This window comes from Lonchura striata, chromosome 2, assembly GCF_046129695.1.
Source record: "Lonchura striata isolate bLonStr1 chromosome 2, bLonStr1.mat, whole genome shotgun sequence".
NCBI lineage: Eukaryota > Metazoa > Chordata > Aves > Passeriformes > Estrildidae > Lonchura > Lonchura striata.
This window is the reverse complement of record NC_134604.1, coordinates 113,742,067-113,759,923: the sequence shown is the minus strand read 5'-3', so window position 1 is coordinate 113,759,923 and position 17,857 is coordinate 113,742,067. Positions and strand designations below refer to the sequence as shown.

Genomic DNA, 17,857 nt, shown 5'->3' with positions numbered 1-17,857 from the left:
GAAACTGGCACCATGGCTCTCACCTGTGTCACTGTGACAGGGGACACCATCCCTCTCCCCTGCTGGTTCCACACCTGGCTGCACCGAGCCCCCTCCATCTGTTGTGCCCGTGTCCCATCCCACTGTGCCCATGTCCCATCCTGCTGTGCCCGTGTCCCAGCCCAGCACTCCATGCCACTGTGCTGACTCTGTGTGTCCCTCGCTCTGTGTGTCCCTGGCACTGTGTGTCACTGTCACCATGTGTCCCTGGCTCTGTGTGTCTCCAGCTCTGTGTGTCACTGGCACCATGTGTCACTGGCACCGTGTCCCTGGCTCTGTGTGTCAACGGCTCGGTGTATCACCGTCTCCGTGTGTCACCGTCTCCGTGTGTCACTGTCTCCGTGTGTCACCATTTCAGTTTATCACCATCTCTGTGTGTCACCAGCTCTGTGTGTCACTGGTACCATGTACCACTGTCTCCGTGTCTCACCAGCTCCATGAGTCACTGTCTCTGTGGGTCCCTGGATCCGTGTGTCACCAGCTCCATGTGTCACCGGCTCTGTGTGTCCCTGTCTCCATGTGTCCCTGCCTCCGTATGTCACTGGCACCGTGTCCCTGGCTCCGTGTGTCAATGGCTTGGTGTGTCACAGTCTCCATGTGTCCCTGTCTCTATGTGTCACCATCTTCATGTGTCACCATCTCCCTGTGTCACCATGTCTGTGTATCACCGGCTCCATGTGTCACCATTTCCATTTATCACCGGGTCCGTGTGTCACTGGCACTGTGTCACCAGCTACGTGTGTCCCTGGCTCCGTTTGTCACCGGCTCTGTGTGTCACCAGCTCCATGTGTCACAGGCACTGTGTCACAGTCTCTGTGTGTCCCTGGCTCCATGTGTCACCGGCTCTGTGTGTCCCAGTCTCCGTGTGTCACCATCTCCGTGTGTCCCTGACTCTGTGTGTCACAGTCTCCGTGTGTCACAGTCTCTGTGTGTCACCATCTCCATGTGTCCCTGACTCCATGTGTCACAGGCTCTGTGTGTCACCAGCTCCGTGTGTCACAGGTTCCGTGTGTCACAGTCTCCATGTGTCCCTGGCTCCATGTGTCCCTGGCTCTGTGTCACAGTCTCCGTGTGTCACAGGTTCCATGTGTCACAGTCTCCGTGTGTCCCTGGCTCTGTGTCACAGTCTCCGTGTGTCCCTGGCTCCGTGTGTCTCTGGCTCTGTGTCACCATCTCTGTGTATCACCATCTCTGTGTGTCCCTGGCTCTGTATGTCACTGGCACTGTGTCACACTCTCCGTGTGTCCCTGGATCTGTGTCACCGGCTCTGTGTGTCACAGTCCCCGTGTGTCACAGTCTCCGTGTGTCCCTGGCTCTGTGTCACCATCTCCATGTGTCCCTGGCTCCATGTGTCCCTGGCTCTGTGTCACAGTCCCCGTGTGTCACAGGCTCTGTGTGTCACACTCCATGTATCACTGGCACTGTGTGTCACACTCTCCGTGTGTCACCATGTCCGTGTGTCAGTCTCCGTGTGTCCCTGGCTCTGTGTCACCATCTCCGTGTGTCACCATGTCCGTGTGTCACAGGCTCTGTGTGTCACAGTCTCCGTTTGTCACAGGCTCTGTGTGTCACCATCTCTGTGTGTCACAGGCTCTGTGTGTCACCATCTCCGTGTGTCACTGGCACCATGTGTCACACTCTCCGTGTGTCACCATCTCCATGTGTCACCATCTCCGTGTGTCACCATCTCCATGTGTCACAGGCTCTGTGTGTCCCTGGCTCCATGTGTCCCTGGCTCTGTGTCACAGTCTCCATGTGTCCCTGGCTCCGTGTGTCTCTGGCTCTGTGTCACCATCTCTGTGTATCACCATCTCCGTGTGTCCCTGGTTCTGTATGTCACTGGCACTGTGTCACACTCTCCGTGTGTCCCTGGATCTGTGTCACCGGCTCTGTGTGTCACAGTCCCCGTGTGTCACAATCTCTGTGTGTCCCTGGCTCTGTGTCACCATCTCCATGTGTCACCATCTCCGTGTGTCACAGTCTCCGTGTGTCACCATGTCCGTGTGTCACAGGCTCTGTGTGTCACAGTCTCCGTTTGTCACAGGCTCTGTGTGTCACCATCTCTGTGTGTCACAGGCTCTGTGTGTCACCATCTCCGTGTGTCACTGGCACTGTGTGTCACACTCTCCGTGTGTCACCATCTCCATGTGTCACCATCTCCGTGTGTCACCATCTCCATGTGTCACAGGCTCTGTGTGTCACCATCTCCATGTGTCACAGGCTCTGTGTGTCCCTGGCTCCATGTGTCCCTGGCTCTGTGTCACAGTCTCCGTGTGTCACAGGTTCCATGTGTCACAGTCTCCGTGTGTCCCTCGCTCTGTGTCACAGTCTCCATGTGTCCCTGGCTCCGTGTGTCTCTGGCTCTGTGTCACCATCTCTGTGTATCACCATCTCCGTGTGTCCCTGGTTCTGTATGTCACTGGCACTGTGTCACACTCTCCGTGTGTCCCTGGATCTGTGTCACCGGCTCTGTGTGTCACAGTCCCCGTGTGTCACAATCTCTGTGTGTCCCTGGCTCTGTGTCACCATCTCCATGTGTCACCATCTCCGTGTGTCACAGTCTCCGTGTGTCACCATGTCCGTGTGTCACAGGCTCTGTGTGTCACAGTCTCCGTTTGTCACAGGCTCTGTGTGTCACCATCTCTGTGTGTCTCCAGCTCTGTGTGTCACAGGCACCATGTGTCACTGGCACCATGTGTCCCTGGCTCTGTGTGTCTCCAGCTCTGTGTGTCACTGGCACCATGTGTCACTGGCACCATGTGTCACTGGCACCGTGTCCCTGGCTCTGTGTGTCAACGGCTCGGTGTATCACCGTCTCCGTGTGTCACCGTCTCCGTGTGTCACTGTCTCCGTGTGTCACCATTTCAGTTTATCACCATCTCTGTGTGTCACCAGCTCTGTGTGTCACTGGCACCATGTACCACTGTCTCCGTGTCTCACCAGCTCCATGAGTCACTGTCTCTGTGGGTCCCTGGATCCGTGTGTCACCAGCTCCATGTGTCACCGGCTCTGTGTGTCCCTGTCTCCATGTGTCCCTGCCTCCGTATGTCACTGGCACCGTGTCCCTGGCTCCGTGTGTCAATGGCTCGGTGTGTCACAGTCTCCATGTGTCCCTGTCTCTATGTGTCACCATCTTCGTGTGTCACCATCTCCCTGTGTCACCATGTCTGTGTATCGCCGGCTCCATGTGTCACCATTTCCATTTATCACCGGGTCTGTGTGTCACTGGCACTCTGTCACCAGCTACGTGTGTCCCTGGCTCCGTTTGTCACCGGCTCTGTGTGTCACCAGCTCCATGTGTCACAGGCACTGTGTCACAATCTCTGTGTGTCCCTGGCTCCATGTGTCACCGGCTCTGTGTGTCCCAGTCTCCGTGTGTCACCATCTCCGTGTGTCCCTGACTCTGTGTGTCACAGTCTCCGTGTGTCACAGTCTCTGTGTGTCACCATCTCCATGTGTCCCTGACTCCATGTGTCACAGGCTCTGTGTGTCACCAGCTCCGTGTGTCAAAGGTTCCGTGTGTCACAGTCTCCATGTGTCCCTGGCTCCATGTGTCCCTGGCTCTGTGTCACAGTCTCCGTGTGTCACAGGTTCCATGTGTCACAGTCTCCGTGTGTCCCTGGCTCTGTGTCACAGTCTCCGTGTGTCCCTGGCTCCGTGTGTCTCTGGCTCTGTGTCACCATCTCTGTGTATCACCATCTCTGTGTGTCCCTGGCTCTGTATGTCACTGGCACTGTGTCACACTCTCCGTGTGTCCCTGGATCTGTGTCACCGGCTCTGTGTGTCACAGTCCCCGTGTGTCACAGTCTCCGTGTGTCCCTGGCTCTGTGTCACCATCTCCATGTGTCCCTGGCTCCATGTGTCCCTGGCTCTGTGTCACAGTCCCCGTGTGTCACAGGCTCTGTGTGTCACACTCCATGTATCACTGGCACTGTGTGTCACACTCTCCGTGTGTCACCATGTCCGTGTGTCAGTCTCCGTGTGTCCCTGGCTCTGTGTCACCATCTCCGTGTGTCACCATGTCCGTGTGTCACAGGCTCTGTGTGTCACAGTCTCCGTTTGTCACAGGCTCTGTGTGTCACCATCTCTGTGTGTCACAGGCTCTGTGTGTCACCATCTCTGTGTGTCTCCAGCTCTGTGTGTCACTGGCACCATGTGTCACTGGCACCGTGTCCCTGGCTCTGTGTGTCAACGGCTCGGTGTATCACCGTCTCCCTGTGTCACCGTCTCCGTGTGTCACTGTCTCCGTGTGTCACCATTTCAGTTTATCACCATCTCTGTGTGTCACCAGCTCTGTGTGTCACTGGCACCATGTACCACTGTCTCCGTGTCTCACCAGCTCCATGAGTCACTGTCTCTGTGGGTCCCTGGATCCGTGTGTCACCAGCTCCATGTGTCACCGTCTCTGTGTGTCCCTGTCTCCATGTGTCCCTGCCTCCGTATGTCACTGGCACCGTGTCCCTGGCTCCGTGTGTCAATGGCTCGGTGTGTCACAGTCTCCATGTGTCCCTGTCTCTATGTGTCACCATCTTCGTGTGTCACCATCTCCCTGTGTCACCATGTCTGTGTATCACCGGCTCCATGTGTCACCATTTCCATTTATCACCGGGTCTGTGTGTCACTGGCACTGTGTCACCAGCTACGTGTGTCCCTGGCTCCGTTTGTCACCGGCTCTGTGTGTCACCAGCTCCATGTGTCACAGGCACTGTGTCACAGTCTCCGTGTGTCCCTGGCTCCATGTGTCACCGGCTCTGTGTGTCCCAGTCTCCGTGTGTCCCTGGCTCCATGTGTCACCGGCTCTGTGTGTCCCAGTCTCCATGTGTCACCATCTCCGTGTGTCCCTGACTCCATGTGTCACAGGCACTGTGTCACAGTCTCTGTGTGTCCCTGGCTCCATGTGTCACCGGCTCTGTGTGTCCCAGTCTCCATGTGTCACCATCTCCGTGTGTCCCTGACTCTGTGTGTCACAGTCTCCGTGTGTCACAGTCTCTGTGTGTCACCATCTCCATGTGTCCCTGACTCCATGTGTCACAGGCTCTGTGTGTCACCAGCTCCGTGTGTCACAGGTTCCGTGTGTCACAGTCTCCATGTGTCCCTGGCTCCATGTGTCCCTGGCTCTGTGTCACAGTCTCCGTGTGTCACAGGTTCCATGTGTCACAGTCTCCGTGTGTCCCTGGCTCTGTGTCACAGTCTCCGTGTGTCCCTGGCTCCGTGTGTCTCTGGCTCTGTGTCACCATCTCTGTGTATCACCATCTCTGTGTGTCCCTGGCTCTGTATGTCACTGGCACTGTGTCACACTCTCCGTGTGTCCCTGGATCTGTGTCACCATCTCCATGTGTCCCTGGCTGCGTGTGTCCCTGGCTCTGTGTCACAGTCCCCGTGTGTCACAGGCTCTGTGTGTCACACTCCATGTATCACTGGCACTGTGTGTCACACTCTCCGTGTGTCACCATCTCCGTGTGTCAGTCTCCGTGTGTCCCTGGCTCTGTGTCACAGTCTCCGTGTGTCACCATGTCCGTGTGTCACAGTCTCCGTGTGTCACCATGTCCGTGTGTCACAGGCTCTGTGTGTCACAGTCTCCGTTTGTCACAGGCTCTGTGTGTCACCATCTCTGTGTGTCACAGGCTCTGTGTGTCACCATCTCCATGCGTCACCATCTCCGTGTGTCACCATCTCCATGTGTCAGTCTCCGTGTGTCCCTGGCTCTGTGTCACACTCTCCGTGTGTCACCATCTCCATGTGTCACAGGCTCTGTGTGTCACCATCTCCATGTGTCACAGGCTCTGTGTGTCCCTGGCTCTGTGTCACTGGCTCCGTGTGTCCCTGGCTCTGTGTCACACTCTCCGTGTGTCACCATCTCCGTGTGTCACAGGCTCTGTGTGTCACCATCTCCGTGTGTCACAGGCTCTGTGTGTCACCATGTCCATGTGTCACAGGCTCTGTGTGTCACCATCTCCGTGTGTCACCATCTCCGTGTCCCGGCCGTGCCTCCCTTCCCGGCTGGTTAAACATTGACCGCACAGGGCGGGGAAGGCCGCGGCCGTCCCTGCGTGTCCCCGTGCCAGGCGCGGCCTGCGGCGCAGGGACAGCTCGGAGCAGGTCCCTTCCCTCAGGGACAGTGTCCCCACACCTGCGGGACGATTCCTTGCGGAGCAGGTGAGGGCTGGCCCGGGATCCTGCCTGCATCGCCGGAGCTGTCGGGGATGTGATCCAGGTAAGCCCCTCGCCAGCCTGGATTTGCCTCCCGGCCGACTCAGCCAGGGGCTGGAAGATAATTCAGCCCTTTTGGCCCTTTTCCCTGCTCCTGGGCTGGCAGGAGTGGGTTGTGGCTCTGTTTCCTATCCTGCTTCCTGGCATTTGGGGTCGGTGTCCATCGTGGGGAGCCCAAAGCCTCTGGGCCCCTCTCTGGGTCCAGCTGCCATTCCTTGAGGGCCACGTTTTGTTGTTATTCCCTGTCTGTGTCGTGGATGAGGGAGGCAGCAGGCTCAGAGCAGCACTGGCAACCTGACTCACCCCATGCACCAGCAGAGGAGGGGAAAACCAGCCCAAAACAAACCCAGGCATTTAATTCATCATCAGCCAAAATATCCTGTTTCATCTGGGGATTAGACAATATTTCCCAGCCCTTTGAAAGTCCATTTTGAAACAAAGAAAAACAAAATATTATAGATCCCTCCCTTTCCTGCCTTGCTCTATTTCACCCCAAGCTGATTTACTTGTTTACTGATTTTTGTCCTGGCTTTGGCGCAATGTTCTTGCCACTTTATTCTTCACTATGTAAAACTTCACCCAGCTCAGATTGCTTTGGTGCAGCTGGATCTGTCAGGGGAGGTATGAAAGCTACTGTTCTGGCTGCAAATCCTGCTTGGTGTCACGGCTGCCTGGATAAAGGACCCAGCCCTGTGGTTTGGATTTGTTTCCTGGTGCTTTACTCGGTCTGTTTCACTTGGTATGACAGATGATACCACTCCTGTAATCCTGACTGGTTTGTGTGTGACAGAGCACAGAGAAATTCCTCCAGGATGTGCACAGTGACCCTCCCACCCCATTTCCTGCTGGGGACTCCTCCACATATAAAATATGGAGAAAAAAAACCCAAAACCTTTCAAAATGCACTAAGCAAACCAAGCTAGTCTTTGAACGCATAGGTGAAGAAACCAGCCCACAGGTTTGGCTGGAAACAGTTGATAAGTTGACAGGGTTGTCCTGTAGGTTCCCAAGGTAAAATGAAAGCTTGAAAAATGGGAAAATATGGGTGAAAATGCCAGCTGAGCCTGCCAGATTCCAGCAGTGAACAGAGCTCCGGTACCTCCTGGTGCTGCAGCTGAGCAGAACCCCCAGGGTATCTCTGTGGTGACAATTTTTATGCACTGCACAGTGCTGCCACAAAGAGCACCTCTGGAGTCAGAAACACTTTCCTGACAAGAAATTTGGTCTGGCCACAAAACCACATCCTCTGGCTCGGTCCCTTTCACAAAAGCAAGCCCCAGGGACCCAGATGAGGAATCTGTAAACCAAGTGCAGTCAAAGCCTCTCCCACATATTTTGAGGGGGAGGAGGATAATATCTCACAAGTGAATCACAAACAGTGATAAAGCAGACAATGTGGAAGTAAGGTGGTGTCTCACATCCAGAATCTGTGTATTATGTCCGACCACAGTGGAGAGATGCTGGTGGTTTATTGTGGGATATAGGAGGCACGCAGGTTCTGAGGAATAAATCTGGGGACCTTTTTTGCACTGTCAGCCTTTCTGAGGGCTCAGTCTGGGCAGCTGGGAGGAGATTTGATGTTTCTCATCCTTACAAGTGCAGCAGATCAGGAGAATTATTTTTCCCAGTCACTCAGGAGTAACTTCAGTGATGCAGCTGGAGCTGCCCTGACTCTGTCAGTGCTGAAGCAGGAGTGTTGTGACAGCCAGGAGGGGGTGAGCAGTGGGAGATCTGCAGGAGGAGGTTTCTCTGCTGAAAAAAGTTCCTCTGTGTCTTTTGAAACAGCTGTTTGAGGAAGGGTTCTGCTCTGCTTCCACACCCTCCTTGATTTAATCCTTTCCCCTTGTTGGTGGTACAGGTCACACAAAGTCACCCTTGCCACAGGACCCAAAGCAGTGGCTCATTCCCGAGTTTCTCCAGGAGTTCTGTCCTTCAGCTTCTTCTCAAGCATGCAGTGACCACTGGTGGCTCCCTGCCTCAGAGAGCAGGAGAGAATGCTCCAATGGAGAGCGTCCAGAAATCCATTTTACTTCCCCTCATCCTGACTGCCTCGCTGCCAGGTAGGACACGTTCACGGACAAAATATGAGCACTCATTTCAGTGTGGTGGAAATGGCCTTTGCTGATGAGTTCAGACTGAGCACTCAGCCAGAGTGGGATTATTTCAGCTTTTGAAAGGGGGGGTGTTTGTATTTCAAGCCTGAACAATCTGATGATTTAAAGTGTGCTCCAGTGTGAAGGACTGAGCAGTGTGTGGGGTGAGGAGGAGGTGGGAGGGCTGCCTTCTTTCTGTTTCTCCCTCTCCTTGTTCTTTTCCTCCTGTTTGGGACTGCTTTTGAGGGTGCATCTGTAGAAAACTCAATATCAGCAGCTGGTTTTTACTTCCAGAAGTAAATGCAAATTATCACGTTGCTGGTTTACCACCAATTCACACTTCACATGCCTGAGTCTCAAAGTCGATTCAGATTAAAACTGTTTTGGTGGCAAAGCTTTAGAAGAAAAGTGAATATTAAGTGACTAGTTGGGTAATGGAGACAAGGCTGATTTTTTTTTAATTATAGTTTAGCTGGAGTTTTAATGGGCTCTGACAGGAACGAGTTGCAGTGGGATGAGGGGAAAGGTGTTGTCATGGATTAATAATGAAAGGAAACACAATGAAGGAATAAACATTGAGTTTTCTGAGCAGCGGAGCTGCACAGGGATGTGTGGTATTCAACAAGCTCTTCAACAACCTGGTGAAGAGGAGGGAGCTGTGAGGTGGCAGACTTTGCAAGCAGTGTAGAATTACTTAGGGCAGCCAAATCCAAAAAGAGACTAGGAAGATTTGCCAGAAAATGTCGTGATATCAGATGAGTCACTAAGAGAGGCAAAGAAAGCATTTAATGCAAAGCATCTCTTAAATGCAATGTCTAGTGGAGAAAAGAATAGATGTCTTGGAGAGAATAAATTGCTGAAAAAGAGAGAAAATTTCATCATTTAATGTCTTCAGCAAGGCAGATAAAATGAAACCGGGCATGATGTAAATCCACAGAAAGGTTTCATCTCAGATATTGGCTCTTTTGTTAACCCTTCCATTACAGGTTAGGTTTGAGAAAGCTACAAAGTGTGACTGGGCTGTTCAAAAGTAGAGAATCAAAGAATCATAGGAGAGTTTGGCTTGGAAAGGACCTTAAAAATCTTCCAGTTCCAACTTCTCTGCCATGGGCAGGGACACCTTTCACCAGATCAGGTTCCTCAATGCCCCATCCAGCCCTGAACACTTCCAGGATGGGGCATCCAACGTCCCTCTTGTCTAGGATGGAAGGATGAGGAGGCTTCATTAGACTGGGATATCTTTTGCAACTTGTGAAGAAGAATAAATAGTAAAAATGCATTAAAATGATTAATTATATGGAAGTGAATGGTGAAATGATTATTCACAATTTCTCATAACCAAAAGAATTTGTGGCAACCACTAAAAGTATCGGATTTAAGGCTAACCAAAGCCTGTTCTTTTCTCACAGTATGTAATTAAATAGTAAAGCTCATGGTCACTGGCTGTGGGAGATATCAAATTACAAAGAGGCTGAAAAAAACTAGAAACAAATATCATAAAGGCTATATCCATAGCTGCAGAAGCAATTTTTTGGCTCAGGAAGTCCCTGGATCTCTTTTTTTTGGGGGGCACTGGGAAGGTCTACCAGGGATTGCTGTCAACAGTAAGTGAGAGGAGAGAGGAAGACATGCCTGGGGGCTGTGGAGAGGTTTGTGTGCAGGTGGGAGGAAATAAGAGTTGCTGAGCATCAAGAGTCTGGTATTACTTGACAGAAACATCCTTGTAAGCATTTAAAAATTCTTGTTAACATAAGTGAACAAGCCAGTCCCTCGCTGCAGGCTTTGACAAGCTCTAACCTACTTTGGCTTTCAGAAAGCTCAGCTGCAGGGCTGTTGGGTTTTGAGACAAACTTGAGCTGTTTATTTCTTTCTTTGTTGTTGTGTATTTAAGAATTGATAGTAAAGCTGTGGCTGGAGCAGTGGGCCAGTGGTGAGCAAGGGGAGGTGAGAACACAAGGTGGGTGGGGTGAGCAGCAGACTGAAGAAAAAGTGAAGAGAAAAAGGAATTTCAAAGAGACTGGAAAGAAAAAAGATGTAGAAATTCAAACAGAAAGAGCAGAGAGGGAAGGGAGAAAGACAGATATTAGATACAAAAACTGAAAGATGAAAAGCAGTGTTTGTGGAAGGGCAATATGGGTAGAGAGGGGGATATTATTTTGAAATACCATAATGAGGCTGAAAAAAAAGAGGAATCATCATGGCAAAAGGATAAGCCCATCCTGTCCTTCCCTGTGCTGCATCCAAATAGGTCACTCACAAAAGAGGAAAGACAGAGCCAGCAGAGGACAGGAGGCAAGGAGGAGAAGGGAGCCACGTCTCAATGCTCTTGTTGAAAACAAGAGTGGTCCTTTGAGGTTCACTCAGGCGTGGAAGACAAAACATTGTTGATGAAGATCAAGGGTGGCTCTTCGGCAAGTGAGGTTCCCTCAGTGCAGGCATCATCCTGCACAAGATGCATTTTCATTTCTTCCCAACCTGCAGCGGTGTGACAGTGAATTTGTGTGGCAGAGGAGGGAAAGCACCAGCTCCTAAAGGAGTTGGTTTGAGTTTGCGTGCTGCTGGGAGGCACCGAGCACCTGGGACACCATCAACACTGAATTGCAGCAAATTTTCACCCCTGGTGACTGCTCTGTAAACATTTAGTGATATGCCTCAAAGAAGGTGTCCTCACTCAGCTCTGATTTTCAAAAGCCATGGGGTGGGCAGGGAGCCAGCCCAATATTTCCCTGCTGCAAGGATGGTCTTTGCCTGGCTGGGATGTCTCCCTGCTGCTGTGTGGGGAAGCAGATGTTAAAACAGCTGCTAAGAGCTGAACAGTCATTCGGTAAAGTGCAATGAAAATCTAGCCCGAGGCCTTAATTTGTTTAAAAGCAACCATCTGCAAGGTATTTTTGAAGCAGGATGCAAATGAAAGCAGCACTAACATTTTTCTCCCCAGTGCATGAGGCAAGGTCCAGCAAAGGGGCTCCCAGCACTGGTTTGAGGCATTGCTAGCTGGGTTTAGATCCTATTTGTGCCATGAATGTCCTCTGTGACCTGAGACAGGTGACTTTGTCAGTGTTTGTGCACGGGTTGGACAATGGAACGTGCTGTTGGTTCAGGACTCCACGTGCAGAACAAACAATAAAAGCAAGAAGATAAAGAGGCAAAGGTAAAATCACCAAAACCATTCAGGCCACAGGTGGAGAAAGCTGGTGAAACTCCTTTATTGGTTGTGCTGGAGCTGGGATCGAAATGGAGGAGAGGTTATGTCCCATTCCTCAGTCCTTCTGCCTCCCAAAGGATCCCCATGCAGGGCTCAGGAACCTTTCCTTGTGGGGCAGCAATCAGGGAAAGAGCATTTATTGCTTCAGCAGACATGCTTGGTGGAAGAAGATGTAGATCCTGCCTTACCTATGGACTGATAAAAAATAATTATCACAGATAAATGATTAACTCATACCTACCTGCCTATACTGTCCTGAATGTCTGAAGAAAGCAAAAGCAAAATAGCCAATTATTTTCAGAACAAATAATCACTGATTATTCCTGTTTAGGGATAAATTTTATAGATTAATTAACAGCAAGCATTGTCCTGAAAGTTGCATCATTTATTCAGAGCCCTGGCAGACCACAGTTCCTTGAAAAAGTAGAGTTTGCACAGGCATGGAAATAAATTCCAAGTGCACAGAGAACACTGCTTTAAGAGTGGGTAAATTTTAATTTTAACAGAATCATGATTTACTTAATCTTATCTGGCTTTATTAATTATCAGAGTAGGTAAAGTTTGCTTTTCGTTTAATGTTTTGTTGCTCACACACAGATATACTTTGCAGACTGAGGAGCATGGCAGCAGTAACATAACCCAGGGAGGTGGAAAATTTTTGTGAAGGTTTTTGTAAACATGACAGAACTCGGAGTCAGCCATACACAGAACAAGGGAGAGCAAGGTTTGCACAATCCTGAAAAACAAAGAGCTCTGTAAATGCTTGCAGTGGGTGGGAGGAAGAGAGGAGTGTTTATATTAAAGAGCAATTCCTGGCTGGATGTGCAGTGGTTAAATGTGGGCTGGGAACTGCAGAAGGCTCTGGGCACTGGAGGAGTGAGGTTCCAGACCCTAGTCCTGGGTGCAGCTCACTGAGGCACTGGTTGCAATGTCCTCACTGAGCCTGGGCTCTGGTTCCATTTATACAAACACCAAACAGCCCTGCTGTGCGCAAAATACAGCGTGTCCTTCTCACATTAGCTGCTGACTGGAAGAAAAGTTTTTTCAATAATTCATAGCTAATCCATTAATGAATAAACTACCTAAAAAAACCCAAACTTGGTGTGAACAAAACCCTTAAAAATGACTTAATTGTCCTGAACACTCTTAGCAAGGGAGTGATGACCATTTCAGGCTTCCTTTCTCCTGGAACATAATTGAACACTTCTTCTCAGGCCAAATTTGCTGTTTTAATTAGACTGCCATGGACTGAAGGTCTAATTGCTGTCATGGTGCAGAGCTCAGCTGGGAGCATTGGGGCACCACTGTCAGTCCTGGTGCTCCCTCAGCAGGATTGTTCCCTGGGGAGGGAGGGAACATTCAGGCAGATCCACCTGGCAGGACTGTTGGGCTTGCAGGGAGGGGAATGTCCATGCTTGGACTCAAAATATTCCTGTGAAATTGGTGGAGTTGGCAATGGGAGGCCCTGGGTCTATGAGGAGGAAAGGAAAACAAAATGACTTTGTTAGGAGCTTTCAGCTCTGAAAAATACTGGCCAAAATTCACACTGCCTTCATGGGTTAGAACTAATGAGTTACAGCACCTCTGGTTGACAGAAAGCCTGGGGGAGGCTTTAGAAGAAGTACATCACAATGTGTGTGGTGGATGGTTGAGGAACAGGGGAAAGAGCATTGAAGGATAAATGATGGGGCTGCCAAAAATCAGTGGCAATCCAAGATATGGAAAAGGGATTGGTTACACACTCCTTTAATTATTTAAAGTGTAGACCATTCAAATTCCATTTAAAAATGGAATTTTTACTGTCAGCAAAATGGTAGTTAGTGAATTACTAAAGAGAAACAGGTGACTTTGTGGAGGGAGAAGGGGAGATGAAATAATTAAAGGCATTTTTAAATAAAAACACTTAATCTAAGCAGGATCTAAAAGATTAGATTGAACACCTCCATCTCTGAACCAGTTAAGATGTTTTACACTATCCAACCACCTCTGTTGGTGCTGTATATATATATTTATGGGCTGATTTTGTTTCCTTCACAGGTCTGGGCTTTTGTTACTCCATCACAAAAGGCCCTGAGAATGCCACAGTCCTGGCTGGCTCAGAGGCCAGGTTCAACTGCACGGTGTCTGCAGGATGGAAAATCCTCATCTGGCTCTTCCAGGGCAGTCCTGTCCTCACTGTCCTCAGCTCCCAGGGCTCTGTGGAAACCACAGAACGCTTCAGCTCCAGGAACTACACCAGTGGGGATGAGTTCACCTCGGAGCTGATCATCCACAACACCCAGCTGAGTGACTCTGGCCGGATCGAGTGCAGCATCCAGCAACCCAGCGAGAACAACTTTGCCTTTCTCTCTGTTCAAGGTGTGTATGGCTGCCCTGGAGCAGAGCTACAGAATAAAGCAGGGATTTATTCAAGGATCTCCTCCATGGATCCACCTTGGGCAGCACCAGAGCCCAGCCAGGGCTGCACCCAAATGACCCAAAATGGTCCCAAAATGCACGAGCGCTCCCGGGGCTCTCCCTGGGATCAGTTCTGCTCCATTGGCACCTTGGAGTTCATTGTCCCATTCCAGCTCCAGCCCATCAGTCCCACCCTGCTTGTTTTTCTCTCTCCAGCCCACGCTGTTTGTGCTCCTGGGCTGAGGTTTGGATCATTTGTCCTTGGTGCCCAGCTGGAGCAGGAATTGTTTTGTCTCCCCTCTGTGCACAGAGCTCAGCATCCCATAATGTGAAGCCCAGACCCACACACTAAAGCAGCACAGAATGTGAAAAATAGAAAAGCTCAAACCTGAGGCATCATAGCCACCAGCAAAAAGCTATTTGATTTTGCTGCACTTAAGGGAATCTTCTGAGGAATTTCCCAAGTTATCCCTGCTCCCATTTACCATCCTTTGCCTCCTGCCCTCCTCACCCTAATTTTACTGTCCAAGAGGGTTTTATAGTCACATGCAGAGTGCCAATAGCAGAGGTTTTAACTGCCTCTGTTTTTTCCTGCTCCATCTCTTATTCTTCATTAGCCTGCAGCCAGGAAAGCAGGATCTCACCACCAGGCACTACCCATTTGTCAAGGAGGGGCTTGGTGCAGTGATAACATCTCATCACCTGCCTGTAAACCTCTTATATGACCTGAGCATATTTAAAAATTACAGAGAAACACTGTTACCTCACAATGTTGTCCTACAGCTGGATATGTGTCAAGATGGCTAAAAAGTACAATTTCCTGCTTTTTATTGGGAAGGTACTGAAAGTTGAGACTTGTGCTTTAGACATATTTGGTAATGGGCCCATGTAGTTGAAATACCTGCATGTTTCCATCATGCATATGATGTATCTGTATTAATAATTGTTTTCCACTTCATATCTCAAGGCATAGCTATTTCTGGGTAGTGAGATAAGATTTAAAGCTACCAGCAGGGAAGCAATGCAGCAAAACATTCTGAAGGAACAAAAACATCTTTTCCCTCCCACAGTTAATGGATCTTTACTCATCAAAAATAGCACCTTAACAGTAAAAGACAACCAAACAATTGAGATTGTTTGCGAAGCCTTAGGATGGGCCCCGGCTCCAGACATTTCCTGGATGACAAATGACTCTTTGATTGATAAGTCCAGCTATGTTACCCAGCAAAGTCCAGGATCTCATGGCCTCCACAATTCCCTGAGCACCCTAACTCTGACTCCGACGGACACTGAGGTTTTGGCTTGTTTAGCTGACATAGAAGCACTCCCCAGCCCTCAGAATGCAACTGTAACTCTTATTTTTGACAACTCTGACGCGGGTAAGTGAATGTTTGTTGTGCTTTTCCCATCCTGTACCGCCTGTGCTCAGGGCTGTGCGTTTTGTTCTGGTTGGTTTTGCTTCCAAAAGTCGTTTTATTTGCCAATGAAATCCTCTGGGATGTGGAATCCTGAGCCAGGAGTCACAGCATGATGTATAGGTAGGGTTAAATGTACTTTTACCAGCCTAATGAACCATGAAGCCCAAGGTAGGACTGAGCAAGACAAAGCCTCTGACAAATATCTGCCTCTGACTTCTGTGGATTTGCTGATAGGAAAACCAGCCTTTGCTCCTTGACCAAGAAAACACTCGAGGAATTTAGATCTTAAATATCCTTGATCAGAGCATGCCAGCTGTATTAACTTCATTTCTTACAAAGCGAAACCCTCATGTGAAATTGTTTTCCGTAATATCCAATACCAGTTTTACCCCTGATTCGGGAAAAAAACCCTCCCAATTTCTGCACATAACCCAGAATAAATTCTGTTCTAACATATTGGGCAGTGCATTAGGTTGCCTTTTACTGGCTTTTATTTAAAGAAATTCAAAGTTGCTTTAATCCAAGCTGGGATGTAAATCTCTCCAGAGCAGTTAGCAAGACCTCTGATAACTCTAAATATTTTTGCTAAGGTGTTAATCATGCTGACAGCTTCTCTTGATGAACTGATTCTTCTTCTGCAATGGGTGAACAAGGCACACAGAAAACATCTTTACAGGGTATCAACGAGGGGTTTGGTACAGGCATTTTGACACATAAACAGCTGAGAAGATTGAGTAGCTATGCCCTTTGTTTTCTGTATGAATCATTATTAGCAGGCCTTTTTCAGAAATGCTTGCTTGGTAATGCAGTTGGGAAAGGTCATTTTACCATCCCTAATATGGCCTTTTCTAATCACATTGATCTTAATTACTGACTAAGCAAAATAGGACTATCCCGAGGAAGCTAATAAATTCCCCTGCCCACTCATTTGTGGTGTTTCCATAGCTACTCCCTGCAAATCAGAAGAGGAGAAAAACAGATGTCATGAAGCACTATTAGTGTATAATTAGTGATTGTATAGGACCATCATTCATTTCTCTTTGGAGATACCATTGTACAACAGCAGCAGGCACTCAAAATTTGACAGGATAGGAGAACCTGAAGCCTTTAAATGATCAGAATGAAATAAAAGCATGGCATTTATGACACAGGAAGATATATGATGTATATATCACACTCAAAATCTAAGAGCTTGTCCCAGTTTTCATACACAGGCTCAGCCATAGCTGGCTGTTGGGAAAGAACACAACCAGCTTCAAACATGTAAGAAATCCTTCCCAAAACTAGTGAAATATCAATTTTCCCCTTCACTTAAAATCTGGGGGGCTCAAATTCCTCCTTGTTCCTCTCAAGCAATACAAGAACTACAGAAAATCTGAGCCGTCTCCAGTCACCAGCCCCTGGTGAGGGAATGTCCCACCTTCCTGCACGTCTGGGTCAGTCTTTCCATACAAAGTGATGCATTTTTATGTCATTCACTCTTCCTACAGTGGTAGGAAGAGTGAAATTTGAAATTTGAAATCTGAAATTTGGGAACTCATACAGAGCTATCCCAGGAGATTAATTCACAGAGCCGTTACTTGGAATGGGATCCATGGTGGAGTTCCTTAGCTGGGTCCAAGCTGTCTTTGGCTTTGGTGTTGAATTCCTGTGGCTTTTGACCTGCAGAAGTTGAGGACAGTCTCCCATGAGTCTGGATGTCCTTTGCTTTTGAACTCAATCAGAAAGCTCCAAAGTGTCCAAGAAGCAGCGTGCAGGTTTATCCAGTCTCTCATTCCTCACTGGTCACCAGCACCTGCCTGGGAAAATCCCCTTTTCTGCAGACACTTTGTCAAAGTCAATGTTTGGACAACTTAGGGAGGAGCCAGAGGTCGGGATGGCAGCAGAGGATGGGCCCTGTGGAATGAGGAAGGGGCTCTGTCCACACTAAACACTTCACGGAACTTGGGTTCCCTAAGGGACTCAAAGGCATTTAACTCTTTGATCCTGTCATGCCCCTCCCTTGCAGCCCTGCTTGTGTATTCATAAGCTCCTCATTCACACCCAGTTCCTTTCTGCATCCTCCAAGAATGCAGAGACACAAAAATATTGAAGCTCTGGGAGTGTTTGTGTTATACCTTGTGGCTTCAGCTCCATAAGTCTCTGGTTCCATAACCTGACCCTGGCAGGGATGAAACACCTTGGTGTGGCACCCAGCCTGCAGGAATGGGCTAGTGCAGGCATGTTTAGCTCCTCCCTTCTCACTAGGGTTAAGCTTTCCCCTCTAGCTAAATAGATGTCATTCATATTTTAGTCATCTTGAAATCCCTGTGGTGTCTCTATGGAACAAAATGTACTAAAATGTAGCTATCTGTTGCAGTACTTCTAGATAAAAATACAATGAACAATTTATCATCAATTGATAGCAGCCTACAGGATTTACTGCTAATTTTCAGGTGTCTGAGTGCTTGTTTTTCTTTTTAATAGAAGAAATTCCAAACATGCTAGTTGAGTAT

The 17,857-nt window shown here is 49.1% G+C and overlaps 1 protein-coding gene across 1 annotated transcript in view; it reads left to right on the top strand.

Annotated features, from left to right (window-relative positions):
- Window positions 1-6,075: 6,075 nt before the first annotated feature.
- IGSF5 (immunoglobulin superfamily member 5) overlaps window positions 6,076-17,857 on the top strand; it is a 28,911-nt gene continuing 17,129 nt past the window's right edge. Inside the window, exons 1-4 of the mRNA XM_031506336.2 lie at window positions 6,076-6,253; window positions 8,108-8,309; window positions 13,585-13,905; window positions 15,015-15,323. Of these exons, the coding sequence (XP_031362196.2) occupies window positions 8,252-8,309; window positions 13,585-13,905; window positions 15,015-15,323 (688 nt within the window). The 5' untranslated portion in view covers window positions 6,076-6,253; window positions 8,108-8,251. The remainder of the gene's footprint in view (window positions 6,254-8,107; window positions 8,310-13,584; window positions 13,906-15,014; window positions 15,324-17,857) is intronic.